Below are 25,793 nucleotides of genomic sequence, written 5' to 3' on the forward strand. Positions count from 1 at the left end.
GGCGCTAGCAAAAACATGGCGAGGGACCATGATCGGATCCGCCTATTCCTCATATGCAAGAGGGGTCCTGATTTGGATCGACCCGTCTGTCCCCTTCAGAATAACGAGCACCAAGACGGACGATGAGGGCAGGATGGCACTTGTGCAAGGTACGGTGGAGGGGAAAGACCTGTGCCTGGTTAGCACTTATGCACCCAATCACGATGCCACTCCCTTTTTCCACTCCCTTTATCCCAGACTAGGCCCATATGTAAACGGTGTTGTGATTTGGGGCGGCGACCACAACTGCACCCTTGACCCCCTCAAGGACAGGTCTGATGCCAGACACTCCCGCCCATCCCCCCCAGCCAAGATATTGTCCAAACTAATGACCCAACTATCACTCTGTGATCTGTGGAGGGAACTAGATCCAGAGCGACGAGAATACTCCTTCTTCTCCCCACCGCATAAAGTCCACACCAGGCTGGACTACATGCTGGTCAGTCAAGAGCAGCAAGCCACTTTTCGCGATGCACAGTATTTACCTAGAGTACTGTCAGACCATTCCCCTTTGATAGTCACATGGGAGGTATATCCGCCCAGACCCCCGGCCCCCACGTGGAGACTGCGGGCCGAGGCCCTGCTAGATGCTGCCTTCCGGGATCACATTCAAGACAGCACAGACGAATACTGGCAAAACAATCTAGGCAGTGTAGAGTGGATCGGCACCGCATGGGAGGCATATAAAGTGGTCATGAGAGGGGACATGTTAGCATCGGGGGGAGGGGCCCAGAGATCCATTGTGAACTCCCTGGTAGAAGCAGAAAAGAAGCTGGGGGAGCTGGAGAACAGAGTAGACGTGACCCCCGAGTGTCTACAGGAAATAATCAAACTGCGACAAGCCTGTCTATCCTACTGGGAGACACTGGGGAAATTAAATTTCGCCAAACATATAGAAAGATCACACGCTCTGGGAGATAAACCCGGCAAACTCTTAGCTTGGCTGTACAAAAGGGAGACCCCTAGCACCCCCATTTGCCACATACGCAAACCCGATGGCACCACCGCGCACACACAAGCAGAGATCAACCGGGTTTTTTCTGAGTTCTACCAAGACCTCTATTCCCAGACCCCTCCCCCATCCGACACTGGGATCGAGGACGCCCTAGATTGCATTAAGTTACCCAGGTTAGACCCACAACTGGCTGAAGCCTTAGACGAACCGATTACCCCTGATGATGTGAAGGCAATAATTAGATCACTTCCCTCCGGAAAGGCACCGGGCATGGACGGCCTCCCGGGGGAATTCTATAAGACATATGAGGAGACCCTCGCCCCCCTGCTTGCACAAGTATATAACGAGGCCTTCGAGCGAGGCGCTCTCCCGAACTCCATGAGTGAAGCAATAATAATCCCCATACTAAAGCCTGGTAAAGATGGGACAGATTGCAGATCGTATAGACCTCTCTCTATGTTAAATGCAGACAGCAAAATACTATCGGCACTGCTTGCCAATAGACTACGCAGAGTGATTCCCCTTCTGATCCATCAGGACCAAACGGGCTACGTGCCCGGGCGTTCTATTACTGAAAACCTACGTAGGTTACACCACATCATATATAGTACCGAGGGGAAACCCCAGAAATACGCCGTAGCGTCACTTGACGCCACCAAGGCCTTTGATTCGGTCAGATGGGATTGGTTGTATGCCACTATGACCAAGATGGGGATCGGACCCGCCTTCCTTAAATGGACCCAATTGATCTACACCAATCCCACCGCCAGGGTGCGCACCAACAAGACTTATTCGGACAAATGGCCCCTCCACAGAGGCACACGACAGGGATGCCCCCTATCCCCCATGCTCTATATTATAGCTGCTGAGCCGGTAGCTGCATATCTCCGTCAGGAATATGGTGACGGAGGCATTGAGCTAGACGGGGAGTCACATCTCATCTCCATGTATGCAGACGACATGCTGCTCTACCTGCATGATCCCGAGCTCCGTCTGCCCTACATCCTGGAGACATTGGAGTGCTTCCACACACACACAGGCATACAGATAAATAGGGACAAGTCCTGCCTCTACCCCCTCGCTGCACTGCATAGCGGGGGGTGCGGGTCCCTGCCCCCACTAGACCTCCAGTGGCAAGTAACGTCCTTTAAATACCTGGGTGTTACCATACACCGCAACCCGAGCACCGAACACATTCTTAACACGGTTAGGGCCAAGGACGCTCTCGCCAAATCCATGGAGTTTTGGGGGAAGCTCCCTCTCTCTGTAGCTGGGCGGGCGGGACTCCTCAAAATGGTGGCGCTCCCACGCCTACTACACTGCTTCACTAATGTCCCCTTCAACATCCCCACCGCTTTTTTCAGAGACCTGAACAAGCTCTGTAGAGGGTTCCTGTGGCAGGGGGGCAGGCACAGAGTGGCGCTGGACATTCTCCAAAGACCCTATGAGAAGGGGGGTTTGAAAGTCCCCAACTTCGAACTGTATTATCTGGCTTGTCAACTGAGGCACGTAACACACTGGATGGCGGATGAAGCCACCACTGATACCCGACTCCTCCAACCGGCCCTGCCGCGACTGCTACTCCGAGACCTCCTTTGGGTCGAGAAAGGGGCTCTACAACATCACCCCTACTTAACCAAACTTGGAACGCAGCTCTGGAGGCGTGCCTGCAAGGCAGTGGGGGCGGCAGACCCATATTCCCCGCAGATCCCCATTGCGGCCGTCATGGCGAAAGCTTCATGGGGTCTTGTAGACACGCGCACACAGTGGGAACCCTATGGGGTGGCGGTGCTTGGAGACCTCATCCACGAACAGGAGCTCATGACGTTTACTGACCTCTGCGAGTCCACAGGCCTGCCCACGGGCCAGTTCTTGCTCCACAGGGCAGTAATAAAGGCCCTGAAGGAGAGATGGCCAGAGGCTGTCAACCAACTTACGCAGAACGAAGCCATCGAATCATTGCTGGACACTGCCGAAGGAGGTCATGAAACCTCCAGGATATATGAAGCCCTACTGCAGACCATGACAAAGGACACACTGAAATGCAAGAGTGGATGGGAGAGTGAAATGGACCTCGAATTTGAGGACATCGCATGGGAGCAAATAACCCATTATCATAAAAAAGTCTCCAGAAACGCTCGCCTCCAACTTATCCAACTGTTCATCACCAACAGAGCCTACCTCACGCCATACGCCATATCAAAGTTCAAGGGAGCCACGATTCAGACTTGTCCCAAATGCCACGAGCCTAGGGCGGGAATGACCCACATGTTCTGGAGCTGCCCAGTAGTCCAGAGGTTCTGGGCCCGAGTGCAAGAAAAAGTAGCGACAGCTGAAATTGAGGTGATGATCCATGAGCCAGCAGCCTGCATATTGGGGAGCTACAAGCGAAACAGCAAGAATAAGCCCCTAAACAGACTCACTGATTTGATATACATAACAGCGAAAAGACGCATAGCCATGGGTTGGAAGAGCGCAAAAGGGCCAAGCGAAGCTCTTTGGTGGGACGACCTCAAAAGATGGATAGCCGCCGAGACTGCGGCTTGGGAAACGGCGATCCAGACACAAAGGCTGGACTCCAGCGCAGACCTACTCCGATGGGTGGAGCTAACGGTGCCACTACTACACCCAGTGACGCAAGACGGCGCCTCTACTAGCACTGCCAGTCCCGGCCCGGCTCGTGCCTAGGGACATCTGAGGACTCCACTGAGGTCTCGGTGGGAGGGGGGAGGGGTGGGAAGGTTGGGTACGTTAAGACATGTTGTTTTTGATCCACACATACTGCATCGTCTAACCACTGTTATATGTGTTGAAAAACCAATAAAGAAATTTAAAAAAAAAAAAAAAAAAAAATCCTTGGAAACGCCGCCGACATGCATGTTTCAATCCCATCTGGGTTATTTCATGGGATTTATTTCCATGTAGAACACGCCGCTGTTTCTTTAAGAACTTCAAATGCATGTCAAATCATATGGAATTAAATGATATGGAATATTATTAAAACTAATACTGATGGTAACTCCCCTAGAAGTGCCTGAGGGTGCGGCTGGTAAAAGGGGGGGGCGGAGTAGATTGCTGCTTCAAGCAAATGTAACATGGCATTTAGTGCGTCAGTGAATCCCTTTTCTGTGATGAAGACCGTGTAGTTAATCACTGGTGTCGTGGATGTCAGATATGTGATGGACTGCGTGTCTGGTGTTAAATCGGTGCACTTAGGTGTCTGCGTTGGGGTCTGTGTATAGGTTTCAAATGTGTTGCATCACTTGAAGGTGTCGATAGGTATCATCTTTTGTCTGAAGTTCAGTAAGGAGTGTTTGGCCTATTGGGTGTGAGTATACTGTATGCAGATGGAGTGCGTCTCGTATTTGTTAGCTGATTGGTGTATGCTTGGTCAGTGGCGTTGTTGCATAGGGAAATATCAATTACACAATAGCATAGCGCCATAGAGCTCACTCACCTGTTAGTGCAAGTGGCAGAGGTCTCTCTCAATTACACTTTAACATATGGCTAAGCAATGGGGGCTGCAGTCCACAATTGCAGGAGTGCTTTTTATAACCACTGGTGCTACTTCTCCCCAGTCATCGATGCTGCTTCTGGGGGGTATGAGACTTTGGGCATTGGTTAAGTGCTTGTGTGTCGTTTGGAGACTGATGTTGCAGAATCTGGCCATGTAAGGGAGAGGGCACGCTGACAAACTGGTACTGCCCTTGTACTTGCCTCACCTTCCTTAGATGGTTGCTTTCCCTTAAACCTTCCCGGAAGAAGGATCAACTGCCGTGAGTTCTGGTCACACATGCTGGTTGACCAATGGAGGGGACATTGGTGTTTAGTGCTGTGGTCCTATGGGGGTCCATTGGAACTCTGATTTTTATTTAGTGGCATTCCTCCCTCTAGCATTGGTCATTTGTGTGGCTTACCTTTTTATCCCCCTCATCACACTGCTAAACAGAGCAATATATTGTCCGTAGAGGGTTTTGGTTCCACGCCCCAGCTTCTGAAGTGTTCCTTACAATTATAGTCTGGTGTACCAGTCAGGGCATGTGGTGAGGGGGTCATGCGTAGTCTGGGGTTCTTTCGCTCTCTGGGGTGCAGTTGGGGAGCTCAGGAGTGATTAATAGGCTCCTTTTGGGTCAGGAAGGAAAAATGTTTCTCCTGGGAACTGCTGATATGTGAACATCTAATGGCATCCAAAAGGTTAATGCTCCCCTCCTCCATGTAATATTCCCACCCCACAGTATGTAGATTCATATTCTTGGTTTGAGCAGAATACATTTTAGCAGACTGCCCTTTAATATTGTACAATCTATGCAGTTATTTAACATAATGTAACATCATTGAAAATATACCTCACTCCGACCCTTGTAAAAGGACCCTAAAAGACGACCGCTCGCACATATCAGAAGATTATTTTATTTGGTACCCCATTTTTTTTTTCTCTCCAAAATATAGGTATAATAGGCCCTTGAACTGATGTCTCTACCAGTGATGGGGATAACGCACTATTATAGACACTGGTATGTGCTAAACAAATGAGTACTCCAATTTCTCAAGTTATTTTCAAACTGATGTGGGAAAAATTCAACACTGTCCCATTTGTTTGAAATGATGTATATGTTGCTGCAGAGGATGATTACTGGTGCTAGCGCTTCCCTTCATAATCCCTTGTGGCTTCAGATATTTCTGTCTGGTGAGGCTGTCATGCGAGTAGTTCAGGTACAGCTTCAGGAGAGGAGCTACGGTGGTGGAATGATGGATGGATGCAGCGTCTCATCTCTTTGCCAGGGCATTTCCTTCCAAAAGTATTAGTCTGGCTTCTTGGAATTTCACGAGTGTCGCTTTTGGTTTGCGTTTTCCCATTGAAAAAAGTCCAATCCAAGATCTTTAGCATTTCATTAGGTAGTGGCCCTGGATCATATTTAATGTGCTCGAAAGGATCCCAGAATGTACCTGCTTAAAATACTGAGAAGTGGTGAGGGTCAGGGGGCTAGAGTAGGGAATAAAACAATGCATAGATGTTTAGTCTTTACATTGGTAGTATTCTCTCTGGGTATTAAACAGCTGGAGCAACAACCCCAAGATCACCCAGCTGGCATCGGCAATACTCTATTACTTTTACGTCTTTCATTGTTTGTAAATGTAATCTGTTCTCCTGATGTGTTTTTTTTCTTCACTCTAGAAAGCTGCTGTGAAGGGCATAACTCAGGTGGTGATTTCCAGGATTGCCATGGCCGCTCCTGGGATGAGTAAGTAGTGTCATGGTCCACAGACATGGACAAAGCCAATGAAGCTAGCAGAGATGTGTGTGCACGTTTTTTGTTTGATTCTCCAGCATAGGGTCTGGCATGGATTCACATGCTCAGGAATATTCCCCGTCGGGCTGGGAATCCTTAGTAAAAGAAAAGACAGTTTCACTTTCACTTACAAACTGTATTTCTCCTCTAAACCAATCACTGTTCTCTGGGTCATACTGCCCCCAGCCAGTGACTGCCCTCTCCCTAAGCCCATCCTCTGGCAGTCATCTTCAGATTTTTACCGCACGTTCAAGTGTTGGAAGTCCTTGAGTTTTGCTTTGTGAGCTATTCTACAGTTTTTGGGTTTTCTTTGACAGAAGTTCTATTTTTGGCAAAATAAGAGCCTGTGTGCTCTTCTCTCTATCTGCCGACAGTGGGGATCAGTTTGTCGGTGAATTTCAGTGCCCCCCTCAAGGGCAAGGACCGTCAAACTTTCTTTGAAGTTTCCAGAAGGCCATCGGGCATACTCGCCAACTCCGACCGTCATGGAGGAGAAGGAAGGGGTTTCCCTTTTCAAGCTCTGCAGCAGATGCGGACTGCAGAACGTGTTGGTGGAGGGCAAACTCCTTAAATGACTCTTCTGCCTTCACCCAGACCAGAGGGAGATTGCAAGATCTGCCTCGGTTTTCACCCTCGGACGACGAGGACCAGGGGTCCCTGCACATGGTCCACAAGGACGTGTAGGACGCCAATGGCGGAAACCCTGGTGCTGGGCCTAGTGTGCCGACCACACTGGCCCTGCCAAGAGATGTATCGCTGGACATTCTTTCGACCCTACACACGCTGGTGTCAGAAATCGGATGCTGCAGGTACTGGCCCCAGTGGCACCGGATCAGCACCTGGCTAAAAAAGAGGAAGCGCCATCTGACATCCCCGCATCAACCTCCAGGCCAGCGCCAGTTGCCCTCACCCCGATGGACCCTGGGACGACGACATTGTCATGGCGGATGGATCGCTGCAACCGAGGGCCTCCCCACCGGATAAGGTGGGGTCGTTTCATGCCATGCTCACCAGAGCTTCCAAGCTTTTCCAGCTGATGGAAGAGACCAAGAAGGAGAGTTTCTTGGCGCGAGGCCTAGAGGAAAATCATCATGGCAGTGCCCCTCCTGGACAATGTGTGGGAGGAAGGCCTAGCCGTCCTGAAGAATCCTTGTTCGACCCCGGCCAAGCTGGATAGGTTGGAGGAAAAGTACCAGGTGCCGGAGTCTGCACCTAAGTGCCTACGGTCAGAACCGTCGCCAGATTCTGTGGTGTCGGAGGCTGCAAGCAAGAAATCATCTTAACCCTGCATCGTCCTCGGTCCCTCCGAACAGCGAGGTGAAGAAGTTTGATGCCATGCGGAGGAAGGTCATTTACTCCGGCATCGACCATCAAGGCAGCCAATGCATTTGTGATCCTGGCCAGGTACGACGGGGAACTGTGGTACAAGCTGGGCCCGATTCTGGAGTTCTAACCGACGAGATGTGGTGGAGGCGATTGCACTCCTACAAGAAGGTGAAAGTGCGTTGAACCATGCCATCAGTGGCCCTGGACATCGCAGATACAGGTTTCCGACAGATAATGGAACAGTGTCTAACTCCGTCGTCGAGGGTGGCTGAAGGCCACCCATTTCCATCAGGAGGTCCAGATGAGGGTACTGGACATGCCCTCTGGGGTTAACATCTCCGGGAAGGCCATTGACGAGTCCTTGCAGGCCGTCGAGACTGATACGGCTTGTGCCCTGGGTACCCTCCAACAGCATTGCTCTTCCTTCCGCACCTCTGGCAGAAAGCTGGGCAGGTCGACAAAGGGGTTTGGTGGAGGCTCCTCATTGTACCGTCAGCCCTCCCGGTCCATGACCCAGGAGGCCTACAGAGGCTGCTCCAAGGCTTTCGGTGGAGGTGGTCAGCACTGTTGTTGCCCCCAAGGTGGAACGCTGGCACCGAAGCGGGACTGAACCGGCCAGGACGTCGGGCCCCGCCCAGGCATCCCATTGGAAGGCCGGCTGACGGCATTTGTCAGCGATTGGAATAAGATCTCCACTGACAGATAAGTGCTGGACACTCACCCATGGACATACCCTGCAGTTTCAGCAAGTGTCCTCCGATCCCTCTGATGACCCGGCAGGAGCAGCACATCCCTCGGCTACTGCAGGAGGGTACGGGCCATGCTAAGAAAAGGGGAGATAGAGCTAGTTCCAGGGCAACTCCAGGGCTCCAGAGTCTACTCCAGATTCTTCTTAGTCAAAAAGAAGACCAGGGGCTAAATGCCCATTCTAGACCTACGGCGTCTAAACAAGTACCAAAAATTCAGGATGGTCACGGTGCATCACGTGCTCGGCCAACTGGAGGAAGGAGACTTCTTGACTTTGCTTGATCTGGAGGATGCCTACTTCCACGTCCCATTCACAGGAAACATTGAAATTTCATATGCTTCGCAGTGCAGAGAAGACCATACCAATTCCTGGCCCTCCCTTGCGGCCTAAAGTTGGCTCACAGGGTGGTCACGAAGTGCCTGGCACCTGTGACGACCCATCTGTCTACGAGCGATACACGTGTACCCGTACTTCGACAACTGGCTCATCCGGGCCAAGTCAAGAGTTAGCCGTCGAACACCCAGAGATGACCGTCCAGCTACTGATGGATTTGGGGTTCTCCATCAATTATCCAAAGTCCTGCTTGACACCATCGCAGAACGCCCTGTTTCTAGGAGCCAGGCTCAACAGTCTCCTACCTAGCGTCGCCCTCGGAGGAGAGGGTTAGCGGCTGTGCTGGGGAGAGTACAACAGCTGTTGTTACTAAAGACCGCCACAGTGCAGGCCATCAAGTCGCTGCTCGGCATGATGTCTTTGTGCATCTACCTTATCGGGCTTTGCAGGTTGCCGATGCGACTCCCCCATCAGGAGTTCCTGGACGCTTGCTGGATTCAAGTGTTCGGGAGCTTTGCGGACAAGGTCCCTAGTGACGCAGAGTTCCGCCGGGCGGTAAGGTGGTGGGGTGTAATCCAACATCGCCTGGGGCACAATGTTTCAAAACCCCCCATACCAGGAGACTGTCACCACGGACGCTTCCCTGGAGGGCTGGAAGCGTTTCGCTGCGTGGTGCTCGTCGCAGAAGATCAATCCTCTGCGGGTCATGGCCCTGCAGATTCCTTTATACTTGTTGTCGTTGGCCATGGCGGGGCTGGCACTCGCCTCGATCAAGGTGCATCTAGCGGCTACTACACCTGGTCTCCAGGAAGACCACCTCTTTGGTCCCACCGTCTCGTCAAGGAGTTCCTCAAAGGACTGTTCAATCTTTCCTGCTGGTTAAGGCTCCTGCCCCGTGTGAAGTTTTGTCCTGTGAACCATGGCTTCCATCTCCAGGTGGGTCTCCGGCTGTATCACTCACTGCCATCGGTTGGTGAACCGACCGCTGCCCGGCCGTCAGAGCACATTCCACCAGAGTGATCGCTACGACGACGTTCCTATCTGGTGTGCCTCTGCTGAACTACTACATGGAGGTCTACGCACAGCTTCACGAGGTTCTTCTGCGTCGACAAATATTCCAGAGAGGAGTCCAGGGTCGGCCAAGCAGTGCTACACAACCTGTTTGCTTGAAGTGAGTCGGTTCCAGAGGTAAGAGTTGATTGCTTCTGTTGAGCCTTGCCACCTCCCGTGGTTGTGTAATGTTCTACTGCTATGTGCTTTATTCATGAGCATGCAAATCCATGCCAGACTTCATGCTGGAGAAGGAACAAGTTACGTACCTGTAACTATTGTTCTCCATCATGGGTCTGGCATGCATTCACATGCAAACCCTCCCTCCTACCTCTCTGCAGCTCTACTTGGACATAATGCCCCTTTACGTGCTTACCAAATCTGAAGCTAGCTGCCAGAGGAGGGGGCTTGGGGAGAGTGCAATCATTGACTGGGGAAAAGTATGAACCAGAGTACAGTGATTGGTTTAGAGGAGAAATACAGTTGTTAAGTGAAACAGTTTTTTCTTTTATCGAGTATTCCCGGCCTGACGGGGAATATTCATGAGGATGTGAATCCATGCCAGACCCATGCTGGAGAACAATTGCTTCAGCCAAGTAACGTATTCCTTGCCATTGGGTGGAGCAGTAGCACACTGTTCTTTCTTAGAAGTGTAGGGGAGAGGGCCTTGCTAGAAGTGGGATTTTCTTTTGTGTCATTTGTTATCTGTGCTTGGTTGTACAATAATTGTGAGCTATTAAATAATGTTTTTTTAGTTGATGTAAAACACAAATACGAGTTGGCACATACATGGTTCTGTGCCGAATACGATGTATGTAAATAGACTGTTGCCTTATGAATTTAGAAATAAAGAATGCCTAAATATCAATCTCGTGTTGGCTCTCCACACACAAAACGAAACCAATGACCTGTTTCTATAATTAATAATAGATCATAAATATCAGACTAACACGTTCACCCATAATTAAAACAAAAATATAAACTCCTGATACTTTATCTAAACCTGTTTGTATGTTTTAGACTGTTTATAAAATATGTGGGACACAACACAAATGGAAATCCCCATTTTCCCCCCTACCCTGCCCACCCTCCCCAATAAAATAAAAAATGTACAGGTGGTCTATTGGATTACACACTTCCCCAGCCCTCTCCCTCAAACCCTTATCAATTGTAGCAACAACCTGGTCTCTTTTATTGGTGCATTCTTAATGATGAACAACTCAATTTGATTTATTAAGCTTTGTTTAGTTAACCAGGTCACCATAAAGTAAGGGCTTTAATTATGCAATCTCTTTTGTAATATGCCCTGGATGTTTTCAGTGGTTAGTTTCCTCTTCCTGGGGTAGACCTGGGGTGGCTGTATTCCAGAAAATCCACTTGCCGAAACATTTGTGAAATTTTGCAGGAAACTTGCCTGGCCGAGTTTACTGCAAAAGGGCAAATAATTCACACAGGAAACAGTAATTATTGCGGTTCCCTAATTTCAATGTTTAGGCACGCTGACATTTTTTTTTCTTCTCAGGGTGAAGGGGGGGGGGAGGGGTGGGGTGGAAAGGGGGTGGGGGGGGAAAGGGGTGGGGAGGGGGGGAAGAGTTAACCAACAGTTTCTATTTTATTTAAAATGTTCCTTGTCAAAGGGTGTGGGTTGGGGGTAAACGAGAAAAGTGAGTAATGCCCGTCAGGCCTAACACTATTTTCCCAAGTCCATATGTTATTGCCATATTGGTTTGCATTCGAGGTGAAACCTTCCCTGAAGAATTTCCATAAGTCACTCAGTGCTCTGGGGTTCATGGATCCTAAACACCTCTCCAGTTGCCACTGATCATCATTGGCCCTACTGGATGGGACACGCTTGGCGTTGAGTTTACCTCTGTCTTGCATCAGTTGTCAGGCTGCAGTCATTATACAGCTCTCTAGCCAAGTACAATGTTTGTTTCTTTGGTACATGTTTACGGCTTGAGTTCTTCTCCGATTGCTGCTAGTTCAGATGTTCCTCATGTTCATCATAGGCTACTTTCTAGTTTGATGATTATAGGGAGCACTGTGGACCCTGGTTCACCATGAACAGACAGGGCGGGGATTCACAGTTTCCCCACTTTTTTTCTTGGTGTTGACCACTAGTTTTTTTCACTCATCTCTCCCCAATGAATTTCTTGGGTCTTGGATTCAGTGTGACCTCTATGGTATCCGAATCACAACCCTTTGTTTTCTACATGGGACTGTAATTTCCCCATCCAAATCTGGAACGTGGATCCTGGCTATTGTGAGGGGTCAGAAATGAGAGACAAAGTTGCAATGTTTTCAACATTTGCTGTTTAATTTGCTGTTTAATTTAAATAAAAGGGTTTGGAAAAGGGTCTCTCTATCCCTATCCAAATGAGTTTCCCTACCTATGAAAACAAAACTAGAGCCGTGTCTTGTCGTCCAACTTAAGCAAACCGTCCCTGTGTCCAGAACATATCTGAACCTCACACAAAAAATAAACACAAAAAATGTGCAAGATAAATGCCCCGGTTTCAAACTTGGAAAAATGGCAAAAACGAAGTGCATACATCCAAACAGAACCAATCCTTGGATCCAGGGGATAGTTCCCTTCCCCTGAATTGTTTAAGGTATAAAATGTTCAGCTCAAACAGTTCCTTAGGAGTTAATGTTCAAGGATATTTGTACCGCGCGCGATCACCACCGGAGTGGTCCCCTGGCGCTCTGAAAAAGGGGAAGGGGTGTGGGTTAGTGGGAATAAGCTGGAAAATTGCAAGAGGGCAGTGATGTGCTGTTGGCAGCCTCAGCCTGGTGGGTCCGTTGGCTGGGCTTGGTGTTTTACGGTCAGTAGTTGTGTGCTCTTGTGCAAGTCTGTGTGGTTTGTTTTGTTGTTGCAGTGTAGTGAAGTTTGTGCGGATTGTTGTGTTTGGGTAGAGTTTGAGAGGTGTATGCAGAGGGTTGAAATTGTTAGTGGATTGGTTAATTGGCATTGCTGTCCTTGCAATTATGTCTAGGTGTGATGCTTGCTTTCATTCACTATTCCATCTGGGTGTGGCATTTGCTAATCTTGAATATCCTATCTAGATATGAGGTCGGCTAGTGATAACTATTCCATCTTAGTGTGGCACTTGTTAACGTTCACGTTTGTCTCTAGATGCGACGCAGGCTAAAGTTAAGAATTCCATCTAAGTGTGGCGCATGCTAACCTTGTTACACCTGTCTAAATGTGAAGCAGGCTGAATTTCACCGTTCTCTCTAGGTGTGGTACTAGTTAACATTGGCAAGTATGTTAGTATGTAATGCAAGGCAACATTTACAGTCCAGCCATGAGTAGATTTAGGCTGGTGGTCACAAATATCTGGTGTAAGTCTATAGCAGTCTACATTATGGAAAGGTAGAGTGGCAGGGGCTTTCTGGAGTAGAGTAATTGCTCTACACCCCACCCAAGCCACACTTGCAGTTTTTGTTGGCGTCTGTTCACTGCTGGTTGGAGTGGTAGAGATGTCTTTTCATATAACCCCTCCTTAAACTCCTTAAGTGCTAAGGACAAGTATGCTCATCCTATTTGCATAGAGCTCAGCATTTAAGGGGTTAAGATGGAAAATGTCTCACCCAAACAAATGCTGTTTCAAGGATGATAAAGTATCTCTTGGCATCTTGAGCAAGGATGGTTTTAGCACTCCTAGGAATGATCAAAACATTGTCCTTCCCAAACGCTGATTTCCACAAGCATACTGGAAATGTCCCTTGTGCAACACTTTCTCAAAAGTGTCAGAGTATCTCAGCACAACAGTTTGCTTTTTGTAAGGATAGCAGAAAAAGTCTCTTCTGCTCAGCAAAAGGAAGTCTCCTGGTATGCTTCCCTGCCAGGAACTTGTTTCACAATGTCTTTTCTGTTTATAAGCTTTAGCTGGTTTCCCTGGTGTACTGCCCTGCCAGCTATTCCCCTTCTGGGCTTTAAAGATCCTCTGGTGTACTCACCCGCCAGGTATCTCCCTTTCCCCAAAGGCTCACTGCTTGATGCAACACCTTCACCAGGTCTTCTCAAAATCTTTCAATACTCTTTCTTTCCCGTGTATTACACAGTTCTTACTTCAGTGTTTTATACTCCATTGGCTTCCCCGATTACTTGTTCCAACTACCCCTCACCCCCCAGATACTGGCATCCCTTGTATGGAGGTCTGTTAGTTTTGCTCTTCAACTTCATTAACATTGTTCATTGAATTGTGACAATACTTGTTCCAATCTTCCCCATATCGACCTTTCGCATATGAAGAGTTGTACAAATCTTGACTTTCAGTTACTTCACAATAAATGTTAATTTTCTTTTCATGTGGTTTACTCCGACTTTGCCCATATTGGCATCCCTCATATGGGGATTTGTGTAAATGTAATCTCTCAACGTTACTTGGCGTACATTCAAAACATCTCAGTATTTGTTGGTACTCCTCTCGGTACACCCCAGGCTTCCCAACACTTCACTGCATACTCCCCGGTATCTCTTGGCGTCCCTGACCTTTGGTGTACTGCTGCCACAATGTTCGAATGCTGGAGAAGTGTTCCTCACCCTGCAGACACCTCTTCGGTCTTCCCGCTGGCGTCTCTCTCACTCAACAGTGGAATGATGGCTCTGCAGCGTGACTGCTCTCCCGCCAGCCTTCTCCTCGCTGCCGGCTTCTTTGCGGACCCCGTTCTGCTTCTGCCGTGCTGCACCCGGTCTCTCTCCACTCTGGTAGCAAGCACCTGCCTCCTTCAGCATCGCCTGCCCATCGCGACTGTCTCCTGTTCTGCTGCCCGCTGCGCCCGCTCTACATCTCTCCTCTCCTTCTGTTCCGAAAAGCACATCATTTTTAAATGTACTGCACAGCTGACTGGAATCCCAACAACTAATCTGCACATTTAGCTTGGTGTGCTTTGTGCTGCACATTTACTCCTTAATCCTCTTCCTCTTCCCAGTATTATAGGTGTTCTGGGACTTTGAGTCCATTCGAAATTGAGGTTTTGTAAAGTTACATTGCTTTGGATTTACATTCGGGTCAAGATGGTGAGACCTAGAAGATTTTATATGAACACGACCTGTACGTAAAGGGCGAATGTCACCCTGCCTAGAGTTCCTACCAAGAAGAGGTCTGAGTTTTATTATTAGGATTGGTATAGTGGCAATATGCCATCAATAAATCTGAAATAAGATCTTCACATGGAGAGGGCATACCGCGTCCCTCCTGATGGAGTCGCCACTTCTCCACGACCGCCATCTCCTCCCATGTGCTCCTCCTTCATAATACCACCCGCAGGGTCAGGATCACGTAGCGGCTGCTGTCACCTGGCCACATGGGAGGAAATTCTAATTCTAGGCAGGGGATCAGTGATGACTCCACAGATCCATCACACTATGCTTGGACACTTTCTCTCTTCCTTACTTGCTTACAGCAAGGTTGCTTGATTTGTCCTTGGTGGACCTGTGCAATTGCACCAGAATCTGGACTGTGGCTCCTGGCTAGCCTCTCACTTTCTTTTCCTCTCTCTCCCTTGGTGTCTGCAGCTAACTTGGGTCTTTATGTTCTACCCCTACCAGCCTTTGGGCTTGGGTACAAAAGATCTAACTCCTCTAGTCCCGATACCTTGGCTACACCTGATCTCTGGCTCATCTGGTCTCTCCTTTCACCATTAAGAACCCCCTGATGGCCTTATCCTCTTGACATGGCCAGTGCTGGTTTCTCCATCTGGACCCCTGTCTACTGACACCATTTTCTTCCTCAGATGAATTCCTCCTTCTCTGTTCTTCACCATTCTCCAGTGACTTCCTTTCTGTTCACCTTCTTCCTGCCTCCTCTCTTGATACCTGTGTGGGTATGTTGGTCTTGGAGAGGTCTTTGCTAATGGTCATAGTCCCCTCCTCTGACTCATGTGTGGCTTGGTGTCTAAATTACTTATGGGTGACCTGCAGCTCAGTAGGACAAATATATACAAGTTGAGGCTTCCATCGTGGAATCGGACTGCCAGTCATGTCAAACTGTGCCCGTCTGCTCTTGCCGAACTGCTGCTCACTGGTGAGTACGATGTGTGCCTGTGAGCATCTGGTAAGTGTGAGTTTAATTGCTTTTCCATCTGTGGACCGCAGACATGTTTAAGGCTTTCTCCCTCCCGAATCAACTCCTCGGGTCCCTCACTCTCACCAGATTCCCCCATATAAGGCACCACTTGCCAATTTCACGTCCGAGCAGGAAATGTCACCTACCCCCACCGTGGAACATTTAATCAGCCAGGCACCTTTGCCTTCAATGTCTCACACTTCTCAATCTCACTTATTGTGAGCGACTATCGGTGCCTTGGACAAAGATTACCACACATATATTTTTTAATTAGTTAATGTAATTTCTCAATTTTTTTATTCAGTATAATCACTGAATACCAAAGGTACATGAGGGGCCCTGGTGCAAACCGATAGCATTCCTTATTTCCATATTCAGAGCTTCCAGAAACATGAATAAAAAATGTAGTAAACGTGTCTTCGTTCTCTGCATCTCCCTCTCAAGAAATAGTCAAATTTCTTGCCATGGTCCAATGCTATGTGGTGGCAGGGTACTTAAAATCATAGCTACAGTGCTAGAGCAGTTATAGTACATGAAAGTATGGCTAAATTTGACAGACGATTCAGTACACTGTTATTTGTGATGGTCTTGTAAATTGCAGACTGGAGTTTTTTTGCATCTCAGAATTTTGAGAAATGCTGTAGCTATTTTTATAGCACTGACAAGTGAAAGGCCACGAGGCAGTGCTTATTACAGTCCAAATACACAGCAATACAAAATAATTTGACTACTTAAGCTTGCATGTGGCTTAGTGGAAAGCTGTAGGGTAGTTTTATACCATATTTGCCATGTGAAACCTGGTGAAGCATACATGGGAACCGGCCTTAGAATTTATAATGTCTTCTTTTACTCATGGATATTTGATTTGGAAATGTATAGCGTACATCACAAATTGAATTGTATCTTTGCATGAAAAGACAGAGACTGTCCTCATACAGAGATCATGGGGAGAATATGGAGATCTGCGAATTTTGGACTGGGCTTGAACCCAAACATCCTTAAACTGAGAGCCAGCGCCGCCTCTTCTAAAATTATGCAAGGCTTCCAAACGCAAGAAACAAATTAGCAAGATGGCCCCTGACCCAATGGAGTGACAGATGTTGCAGACCTTTGATACACCCATCCAAATCCTGCCACTGTACAAGTGACTATATATATTTCTGATGTTTGTTAATCTGCTTAGAATCACATGCTGTGCATAGGTCTGACATCCAGTGGTCACTGCGGAGTATTGCATTTTGTTTTTCGTAGTCGAAAAGGGGACGTCGACAAGGCGTGTCTGTAACACTATCCCTATAGTGACGTGCGTTGTACCCATAATCCCTCACGCGTCGAGGTCCCTCAGATTGTTTTTTTCCGCCCAGCTTCTGGTCGCCTTACGCGGAGCTCCTAGAGAGACATTGCTAATACTTACTACGGACCTCGGTCCTTAATTATACTTATTATATTGTTAAAGATCCCTCCCCTCGACGTTAGCTGTGAAGCTGTTTTCTCCGCCGAGCAAGTTTTCGACGGAGGGGAAGAGACGGAGGAGATCCTTCGGCGCTGCCGAACACGTGGCCTGGCCTCGCCGGCCAACATACAGTAGGGAGAGTGGGGGTTCGAACTTTTATCTTCTCTTTGAGAATGTCTTTCTTTCTCCCCTATCTTTCCCTTGGGGTTGTTATCACCAGTTATTATTGCCTCAGCTATGGAGAGGACACCTTTTAAGTTTTGCCCACGCTGTAGGGGCAAATACACTTGGAAGGACAAACACAAGTTCTGTAATCGTTGCTTGCCCCTCGATCATAAGGAAGACAGCTGCGTGGCCTGTAAGCTCTTGAAACCAAGAACTCTTAAAGAACGCAAAGTTAAGAGGTGGGCGGACTACGCTATGTCGAAGTCAGTTTCCTCACCCGCTGCCGCTGTTACAGAAAGTGACGAGGAGGGTGATAACTCGACGTCCGTTACGGAAGTCATTAACCCCCAGAAGGAGCGCTCGCGCTCCTCGACGTCTGTCCCCGGCCCCGACGGGCTCGGCTCACGCCCTGCTTATGGGGATGAACACCCCAGCGACAAGGACGCACACAGACCATATAGGCCTAAGCACACAACCCACGGCTCTTCTTCGTCAAAGATGAAGGATCCATCAGCGCCGAAGGGCACGCAGGGCACTCCGGCGTCTACCTCAGACCGTAAGGGTCTCAAGCCCCACACGCAAACGCAGCCGCGACCAGCGATTGGGCTTTCATCAAACATGGGCGCTACCCCAAAATCATCCGACGTAACGCTCCATAGAGCGGCCGTCGAGGAACAACGCGTAACGCAGGCAACGTCGACACCAGAGTCCTCTACTGACAAACTCGTTGTTGAGAGCCTGGCGAGAATTGTTTCCGAAGACAAACGTAAGCGGACGACGAAACAAACGTCGAATACCGCACAAAAAGCTATGGAAACGCCGAAAAAGCACAAGAGTAGCCAGGAACCGCCCCCTTCATCTAAGGGTACTTCTGAACTACCGGAGGGCTTTTCAGAGGGCGACGGAAACCTTTCTTCGACGTTGTGGGAGCGTTCTAAGCGTTTTGAAGGTGAAAACACGGATTTCCCCCCTCTAGACTATTCAGGGGTCCCCCATGAGACCCTTGAAAGACTCCATTCTTGTATGGAGAAAATGGAAAGGTTTTTGGGAAACCAAAACCCACCCACACCCAAAAGACCAAGAGAATGGCCCCAGGATGACCGTAGGGTCAAGATTCCTAGGCTGTTCCCCCTTCTACAGACGTATATGACCTCACTGAAGAGGAGCAATACCTCCAGGAAGATGAGGAATGTTTGGGTGGAGAGGAAGAACATGAGGAAGAGGGGTTTGAAGAAGATCCTTACACTAGTGCAGGAGCTTTCGAAGAAGATACAGCTACCTCGCAGCCCTGGTGCAGCCTTGGCAATCCCCATCAGTGCACTCAGACCCTGATGTCTTTCACCCTTCTCCTCCCAAGGATTCACCTATTGGAAACACCTCTCCCATAGATGACCAACCTTCACTTAATGCACTATTGCACAAGGTAGCAGCGCGTTTTGAAATAGACACAGGGGAGACTCTTCCTGACATAGACTTTGTAGAGAAAGTTATTAAAGAAAAAGCCCCTGTTAGTCAGTCTATTCCGCTCCTGGCTTCTATAAAGAGAAGAATAACTCCTTCCCTTTCCAATCCTGCCTTAGTCAGAGGGGTCAACCCTCGGATAGAAAAGCTCTTCAGCCCTTCGTCCTCTGACCCTTTGTACATCTGAGGCCATTCTATTCCGGACTCCCTGGTAGTTACTAATACAAGGAAAAGAGCAGGGGTACCACTATCCACTAGTGAGGCACCACCTGACAAAGAGGGCAAAAAGCTCTATGCACTGGGGAAGAGAATCACGACGTCCGCCGCCTTTTCAACTAGGATTGCAAATAACAATTCCCTACTAGCTAGCTACGCAGATGCACAGTGGAGCAAACTGCGCAGTGAAGCAGAGGACGCACCAGAACCCCTGCCTTCATGCCTGTTAGCTACAATCTCAGAGGGAACCCTTGTAAACCAGGGCATCGTAAAGAACTCCTTAGATGCCGCAGAGACGGCTGGCCGTTCCCTGGTTTAGGGAATACTTCTCAAACGCCATGTCTGGCTGCGCAATTCGGGATTTAAGCCGGAAACACAGGCTTCCCTGATAAATAAGCCCATAGAACAGACACATCTGTTTGGGAAAGCAGTTGATGAGGCCCTAGAACATGCGAAGAAAGAGTTTGATACCATCAAGACTCTTGACCAAATTTCTAGGCCCCCTAACAGACGCGGCTATGGCAATAGACTCTCATTTCGTGGCCAACGCCAGCAGCAAAACCAACAGCAATTTTACTCTGCTACCAACTGGCCCTCTAACCAGGGTAACAACACCCAGTTCAGTCAAAGAGGCCAACGCCGTGGCAGAGGAAGAGGTCGCGGCTCCAGCCCCAAAGGTTCCACGCCCAATAACAACAAATGACCCGAAGATTCGGGTCCCCTCCCATGCATCACCGGTCGGGGGCCGGCTAACATCGTTCCTTTCAGCATGGGAGGGAATATCGTCAGACCGTATCCACCATAGCCCACGGATACTGCATCGAATTCAACGGTTCCCCGAAGTACAGACCCCCACAGAACCGACGCATGACACCGGAACACCTAACCATTCTTCTTCAAGAAGTAGAAGAGCTACTGAAAAAAGAAGCTATAGAGGCTGTCCCCCTATCTCAGGTAACCGAAGGTATTTATTCAGTGTACTTCCTTGTACCCAAAAAGGACTTAACCATGCACCCTGTATTAGATCTGCGCCCAGCGAACAAGTTTGTCAAACCCCAAAAGTTTTGTATGGTGACCTTGCAGGAAGTAATCCCACTGTTATCACAAGGGGATTACATGACAACACTAGAAATGAAAGATGCATACTTTCATATTTTAATGTTGCCAGCGCACAGAAAATACCTCAGGTTCAAGATAGAGAACAAACACTACCAGTTCAGAGTACTACCCTTCGGGATAGCATCAAACCAAGGGTATTCACGAAAGTACTGGCAGTAGCAGCGGACCACCTGCGCAGGTTATCCATCCCGGTATACCCTTACCTCGACGACTGGCTCATAACAGGGGATTCTTACGAAACATGCTTCTCCAATACCCAAAAGACTGTAGACCTTTTGTTCCAACTGGGCTTCTCCATCAACGAAAAGAAGTCCAGCTTAGACCCCAGCCAAATCAAACAATTCCTAGGGGCTCTAATTCGAACAAAGGACGGCCTCGTCTTCCCCTCCAACGAGAGGGTCCAAAACATGCTGTTTCAGATCCCCCATTATGTGGCAGGTCGAGAGGTGACGGTACGCAAAGCAATGTGCTTGCTAGGGATGATGGCGTCATGTATTTTTTTGGTACCTCGCGCGCGCCTGCGCCCAATGCAAGAGTGGCTCAACAGCCAGTGGTGTCAAGCCTGCGGACAATGGGACGATCTAGTGGTGGTCTCGCAGGCCTTGGTTCTCTCGCTACGGTGGTGGACAAAAGAAAACCTGTTATTAGGGAAAACTTTTGCCACACCCGCAGTGGAAGCCACTCTAACCACGGACTCATCCCTTACAGGATGGGGGGCTCACCTATCCCATCAGACTGCTCACGGAGCGTGGACTCCGAGCTTAGCATCCAAGCATATAAACCTGCTGGAACTACTAGCGGTGTTCAAAGCACTGAAAGCCTTTCAGGAACACCAACAAGGAAAGACAGTGATGGTCCTCACAGACAGCACCACAGCCATGTACTACCTCAACAAGCAAGGGGGCTTGTCCAAGCTGTCTTAGAACATCTGGAAGTGGGCTCTCAAACACATGTTCCTACTATCACAACATGTACCAGGGGAACTCAATCTGCTAGCAGACAAACTCAGCAGAGACTTCCCCCTGCCCGTAGAGTACGAATGGCGGTTACAAGAAGACATCGTCTTCGACGTCTTCACACAGTGGGGTTTCCCAGAAATAGGCCTGTTTGCAACTCTGGAAAACTCTCAATGCCAAGATTACGCCTCCAGGTACCCCCAGAACCAGTCCAAGGGGAACGGTCTATCGATTCCATGGTCAGGGAAATTTGTTTACGCTTTTCCCCGACTCCCCTTCTCAACAAGATAGTGCACAAGATGCACCAGGAACAGGTTACCATGATACTAGTGGCGCCAATGTGGGCACGGCAGCCATGGTTCGCTCACTTGATGGAGATGTCTCTATCTCCCCCAGTGAGAATTCCCTGCCCGTACAACATGCTGTCACAGGACAAGGGCAGGACACTGCATCCATGCCCTCAGACCATGAATTTAGCAGCCTGGCTCCTGAGATCATAGAATTTGGACATCTACAACTCCCGCAGAGATGTATGGACATCCTCAGGGAAGCCAGAAAACCTAATACTCGCCACTGCTATTCTAGCAAGTGGAAAAGATTTGTCATCTGGTGTAGAGGTAAGAGCATCAACCCGGTGGATTGCTCTCCCACGAACATTATTCTGTACTTGACCCATTTACTGGATTCAGGTCTAGTGTTCAATTCCATTAAAGTCCACCTAGCGGCACTTTCTGCATACACCACTTCCCAACTTAAAGTGTTGTGGTGGAAGATACCAGTTATCAAAGCCTTCATGGAGGGGGTAAAGAGAATACACCCTCCGATAGCTAACCCAGCTCCCGGATGGGACTTAAATGTGGTACTTTCTAGACTCATGGGCCCTCCATTTAAACCCATGCACAAGGCAACTCTTAAGGACCTCACTCTTAAGACTGCTTTCCTAATAGCTATCACCTCCATTAGGAGAGTAAGTGAACTACAGGCTCTTTCTGTTCTAGACCCCTTCGTAACAGTTCACAAGGATAAGGTGGTTCTACGCACACATCCAAGGTTTGCACCAAAATTCATCTCTAAATTTCATGTAAACCAGTCGATAGAACTACCAACGTTCTTTCAAAACCCTTCCAGCTTGGGAGAAAAAAGTCTGCATACACTAGATGTATGCAGAGCTGTCATGTTCTACATGGAAAGAACCAGACCACTGAGAAAGACTAACCAGTTCTTTGTCTCGGTGGCAGCAGGAAGAGAAGGAGATGCAGTCTCAAAGTCCACTATATCTAGATGGATTGTTCAATGCATCACTCTCTGTTACACTCTTGCTAAGAGAGAACTACCCTTCAAGCCAAGAGCACACTACTCGAGGCACTGGGGCATCCATAGCATTAATTGCAAATGTTCCCCTTGAGTCCATCTGCAAAGCGGCAACCTGGAGTTCTGTACACACCTTTACAAAACACTACTGTCTAGATGCCCACTCTAGATCTGATTCCCAGGTGGGACAAGCAGTATTAAGACATATTTTCTCTACTGTTCCTTCTCACAACCCACCTCCAACTCCGGGTACTGCTCGCTAGTCTATGCACAGCATGTGATTCTAAGCAGATTAACAAACATCAGAAGACAATGCATTACTTACCGTAAAAGCATTTCTGATGGTTGTATCTGCTTAGATTCACATGCGCCCACCCTTCCTCCCCGCTCGGATGGAAGGAACATAGACATCCTTTTCTATATCTCTCTTTTCTGTACTCTCACGTCTAGAAGGCTCCCTCAGGGCAGAAAAAAACAATCTGAGGGACCTCGACGCGTGAGGGATTATGGGTACAACGCACGTCACTATGGGGATAGTGTTACAGACACGCCTTGTCGACGTCCCCTTTTCGACTACGAAAAACAAAATGCAATACTCCGCAGTGACCACTGGATGTCGGACCTATGCACAGCATGTGAATCTAAGCAGATACAACCATCAGAAATGCTTTTACGGTAAGTAATGCATTGTCATATATATATATATATATATATATATATATCTCCCTCAGATTGTTTTTTTCCACCATGCTAGACGGACGCGTATAGCGGATTTCCTTTCGCCCATAAGCCATTGACTTTGTAAAATTACGATAGTTTCTCTTTCTATCCTTCCGACTGCTGTAACACCATGCCAAGGAAGGAGAAAGAATACTGCCGTTGGAGACCATTGCAACAGACCGTACGGCCTTGGAAGGACCCCCGGGCCTCAGCCCAGACAGTAGGGATAGAGGGGGGAGGTCATTGTTAGGCCATTTTAGAATGCATGTTGTCCCCTTCCTACACTTTGTTCGCCCAGCTGCCATCTCCTTAACCCAGAAAATACTCCCATTTAAGTTTTGCCCTAATTGCAACCGTAAATCCCGTAGGACAGGCTGGTGGCCATGTTGTGGGGACTACACCTGGCGGCGGCAGCGCTTCAAAAGAAAACACCACAAAACACACAAGCCCCAGTCGTTATCTGGCAGATTAGTCGAATACTCAACAACGTTCGACACCCCGTGACCGGTCCACTGAGTCACGGTCCTCTGGGCAGTCTCGTTCAAGATCGCCACACAACAGGGCTAAGACTTTGAAAGACAGCAAGGGTGTTGCACGAAAAACACCTTCCGAAGGTCGTTCGTCCGCAGACGAAGCCTCGGCCCCCACACTCAAAGTTCGACATTCTTCATCTAGTAAAACATCAGGCCCCAAAAAGTCTGTTACACACTCCTCTGGGCCACAGGGTGGGGAAAAACACCATAAAAAAATCCTCTGAGACCCCTCATAGGGACAAGAGCCCTACTAGGGACAGGTCTTCACAAAAGGGAATTTTATCCAGGCCCATAGAGAAACTAAAGGACTCTAGGCCAAAGCTTATACCTCCTACTAATGAAGATATGGGCATTCCTGACTCTGTAATCCCAGGTTCAAAGGAATGGTCTTCGCAGGATATCGATAGTTATGCGAAGAATGACCTTTATGGGAAATGCCTTTGAAAAAAAGATTACCTTCAAAGTTTTCAGTCCACTCCTCCCACCTCAGCCCCTTCTGACTCTCAACCCTCTGCCTCTCTACCCCCTACTAAGAGGGCTCGCTCTGATTTGCCCACACAGGGTACAATTATAGATCTATATGACCCTGAAATAGATCCAGAAGGCAAGGACGATCTTTCATTTGTAGAAACATCTGACCCTCAATTTATTGATGAGGACACAGACGAACTGTATTATGGGGACGATGAGGACCCAGGCAAGGAGGCAAACATCTATTCCATAGATTCTCCTATTAATCAGAAGCCTCCAGTGGTAGACTCCCCTCTTGATGATCAACCCCTTCTCAACAAAGTTTTAACCAAAGCGGCAGAACACTTCCGCATTGACACACAGGAGGTACAGAAAGACAGAGACTTTGCTGAACAATTATTAAGATGAAAAAAGACAGTAGGACAGTTTCACCCACTGCTAAAATCTGTGCAACGCAGAATCCAACCTTCTTTGGAGGCACCTAATGTCACATGGCCTGTTAACCCGCGTGTGGAAAAGCTGTTCAGACCTGCACCTTCAGACTCCTTATACATAAGGGGCCAATTAAAACCGGACTCTTTGGTGGTTACCACCACACGAAAGAGAGCAGGCACACCCCTTGCTTCCTCCGAGGCTCTTCCGGATAAGGAGAGCAAGAAGATGTATGCAATGGGCAGAAAAGTCACCCCTTCTGCACCCTACCAGAAAAGAATTGCGAATAATGCTACACTTTTGGCATGTTACAACTGCCATAAGTGGGAGGAGGTTTCTGCGTTGCTCTCATCTGCACCTGAACCACTTAAATCTCAACTAGCTCAGGTGGTAGCAGACGTAAGAGCTGTCTCTACTTGTCTGCAAATTTCGACGCAGCTGACAATGCAGGGAGAGTCATCGCGGAGGGCACCATTATAAAGAGACACGCATGGCTTCGCCAATCAGGCTTCAGGCCAGAAACACAGGCCAACCTAATAAACATGCCAGTGGAACCTGATGTGCTCTTCGGCAAAGCTGTAGAAGACGCCCTTAAGACAGCAAAGGATGAGTATGACACTCTAAAGTCCTTAGGTCAGCTCATGAACAAGCCCACGGGGCAAAGAGGTAACAGCAATTTTTGCTGCTTTCAGGGCCAAAATCTGCAGAGGGGGGAATCAGGATACAACCAAGGCCAAGGTTCCTATGGCAACAACCAAGGTCAAGCCTTTCAGGGCTATACATGAGGACAACGTAGAGGTCATGGTAATCGAGGCAGGGGCCCAGCCCGAGGTGGCACCCCACCTCAGAGCAAGTGACATTCTGCTCCAGGTACCCTCCCATGCATCTCCAGTAGGGGGACGCATTTCCAACTTCAACCACACATGAGGGTATCACCTCAGACGTATGGGTGATGTACACGGTAGCAGGGGGCTACTGCATAGAACTTAAACATCCTCGCGACCACCCCCGAGACAAAAGGTCCACTTAGAGGAACATCAGCGGATCCTTCTAGAAGAAATAACAGCGCTTCTATTAAAGGACGCCATAGAGGTGGACCCAGCCAACCAGGTAAATGGGGGTATTTATTAAACTTACTAC

General features: G+C 48.6%; 1 protein-coding gene across 3 annotated transcripts in view; it reads left to right on the forward strand.

The window, feature by feature from the left end:
* Window positions 1-25,793, forward strand: part of SFXN2 (sideroflexin 2) — a 327,950-nt gene that overhangs the window by 231,836 nt on the left and 70,321 nt on the right. For all 3 annotated transcript variants that reach the window (XM_069611680.1, XM_069611678.1, XM_069611679.1), the window contains exon 8: window positions 6,171-6,237. In XM_069611680.1, coding sequence (XP_069467781.1) covers window positions 6,171-6,237 — 67 coding nt within the window. The remainder of the gene's footprint in view (window positions 1-6,170; window positions 6,238-25,793) is intronic.

This window comes from Ambystoma mexicanum, chromosome 8, assembly GCF_040938575.1.
Source record: "Ambystoma mexicanum isolate Mex_15411 chromosome 8, UKY_AmexF1_1, whole genome shotgun sequence".
In the NCBI taxonomy this organism is placed as follows: domain Eukaryota; kingdom Metazoa; phylum Chordata; class Amphibia; order Caudata; family Ambystomatidae; genus Ambystoma; species Ambystoma mexicanum.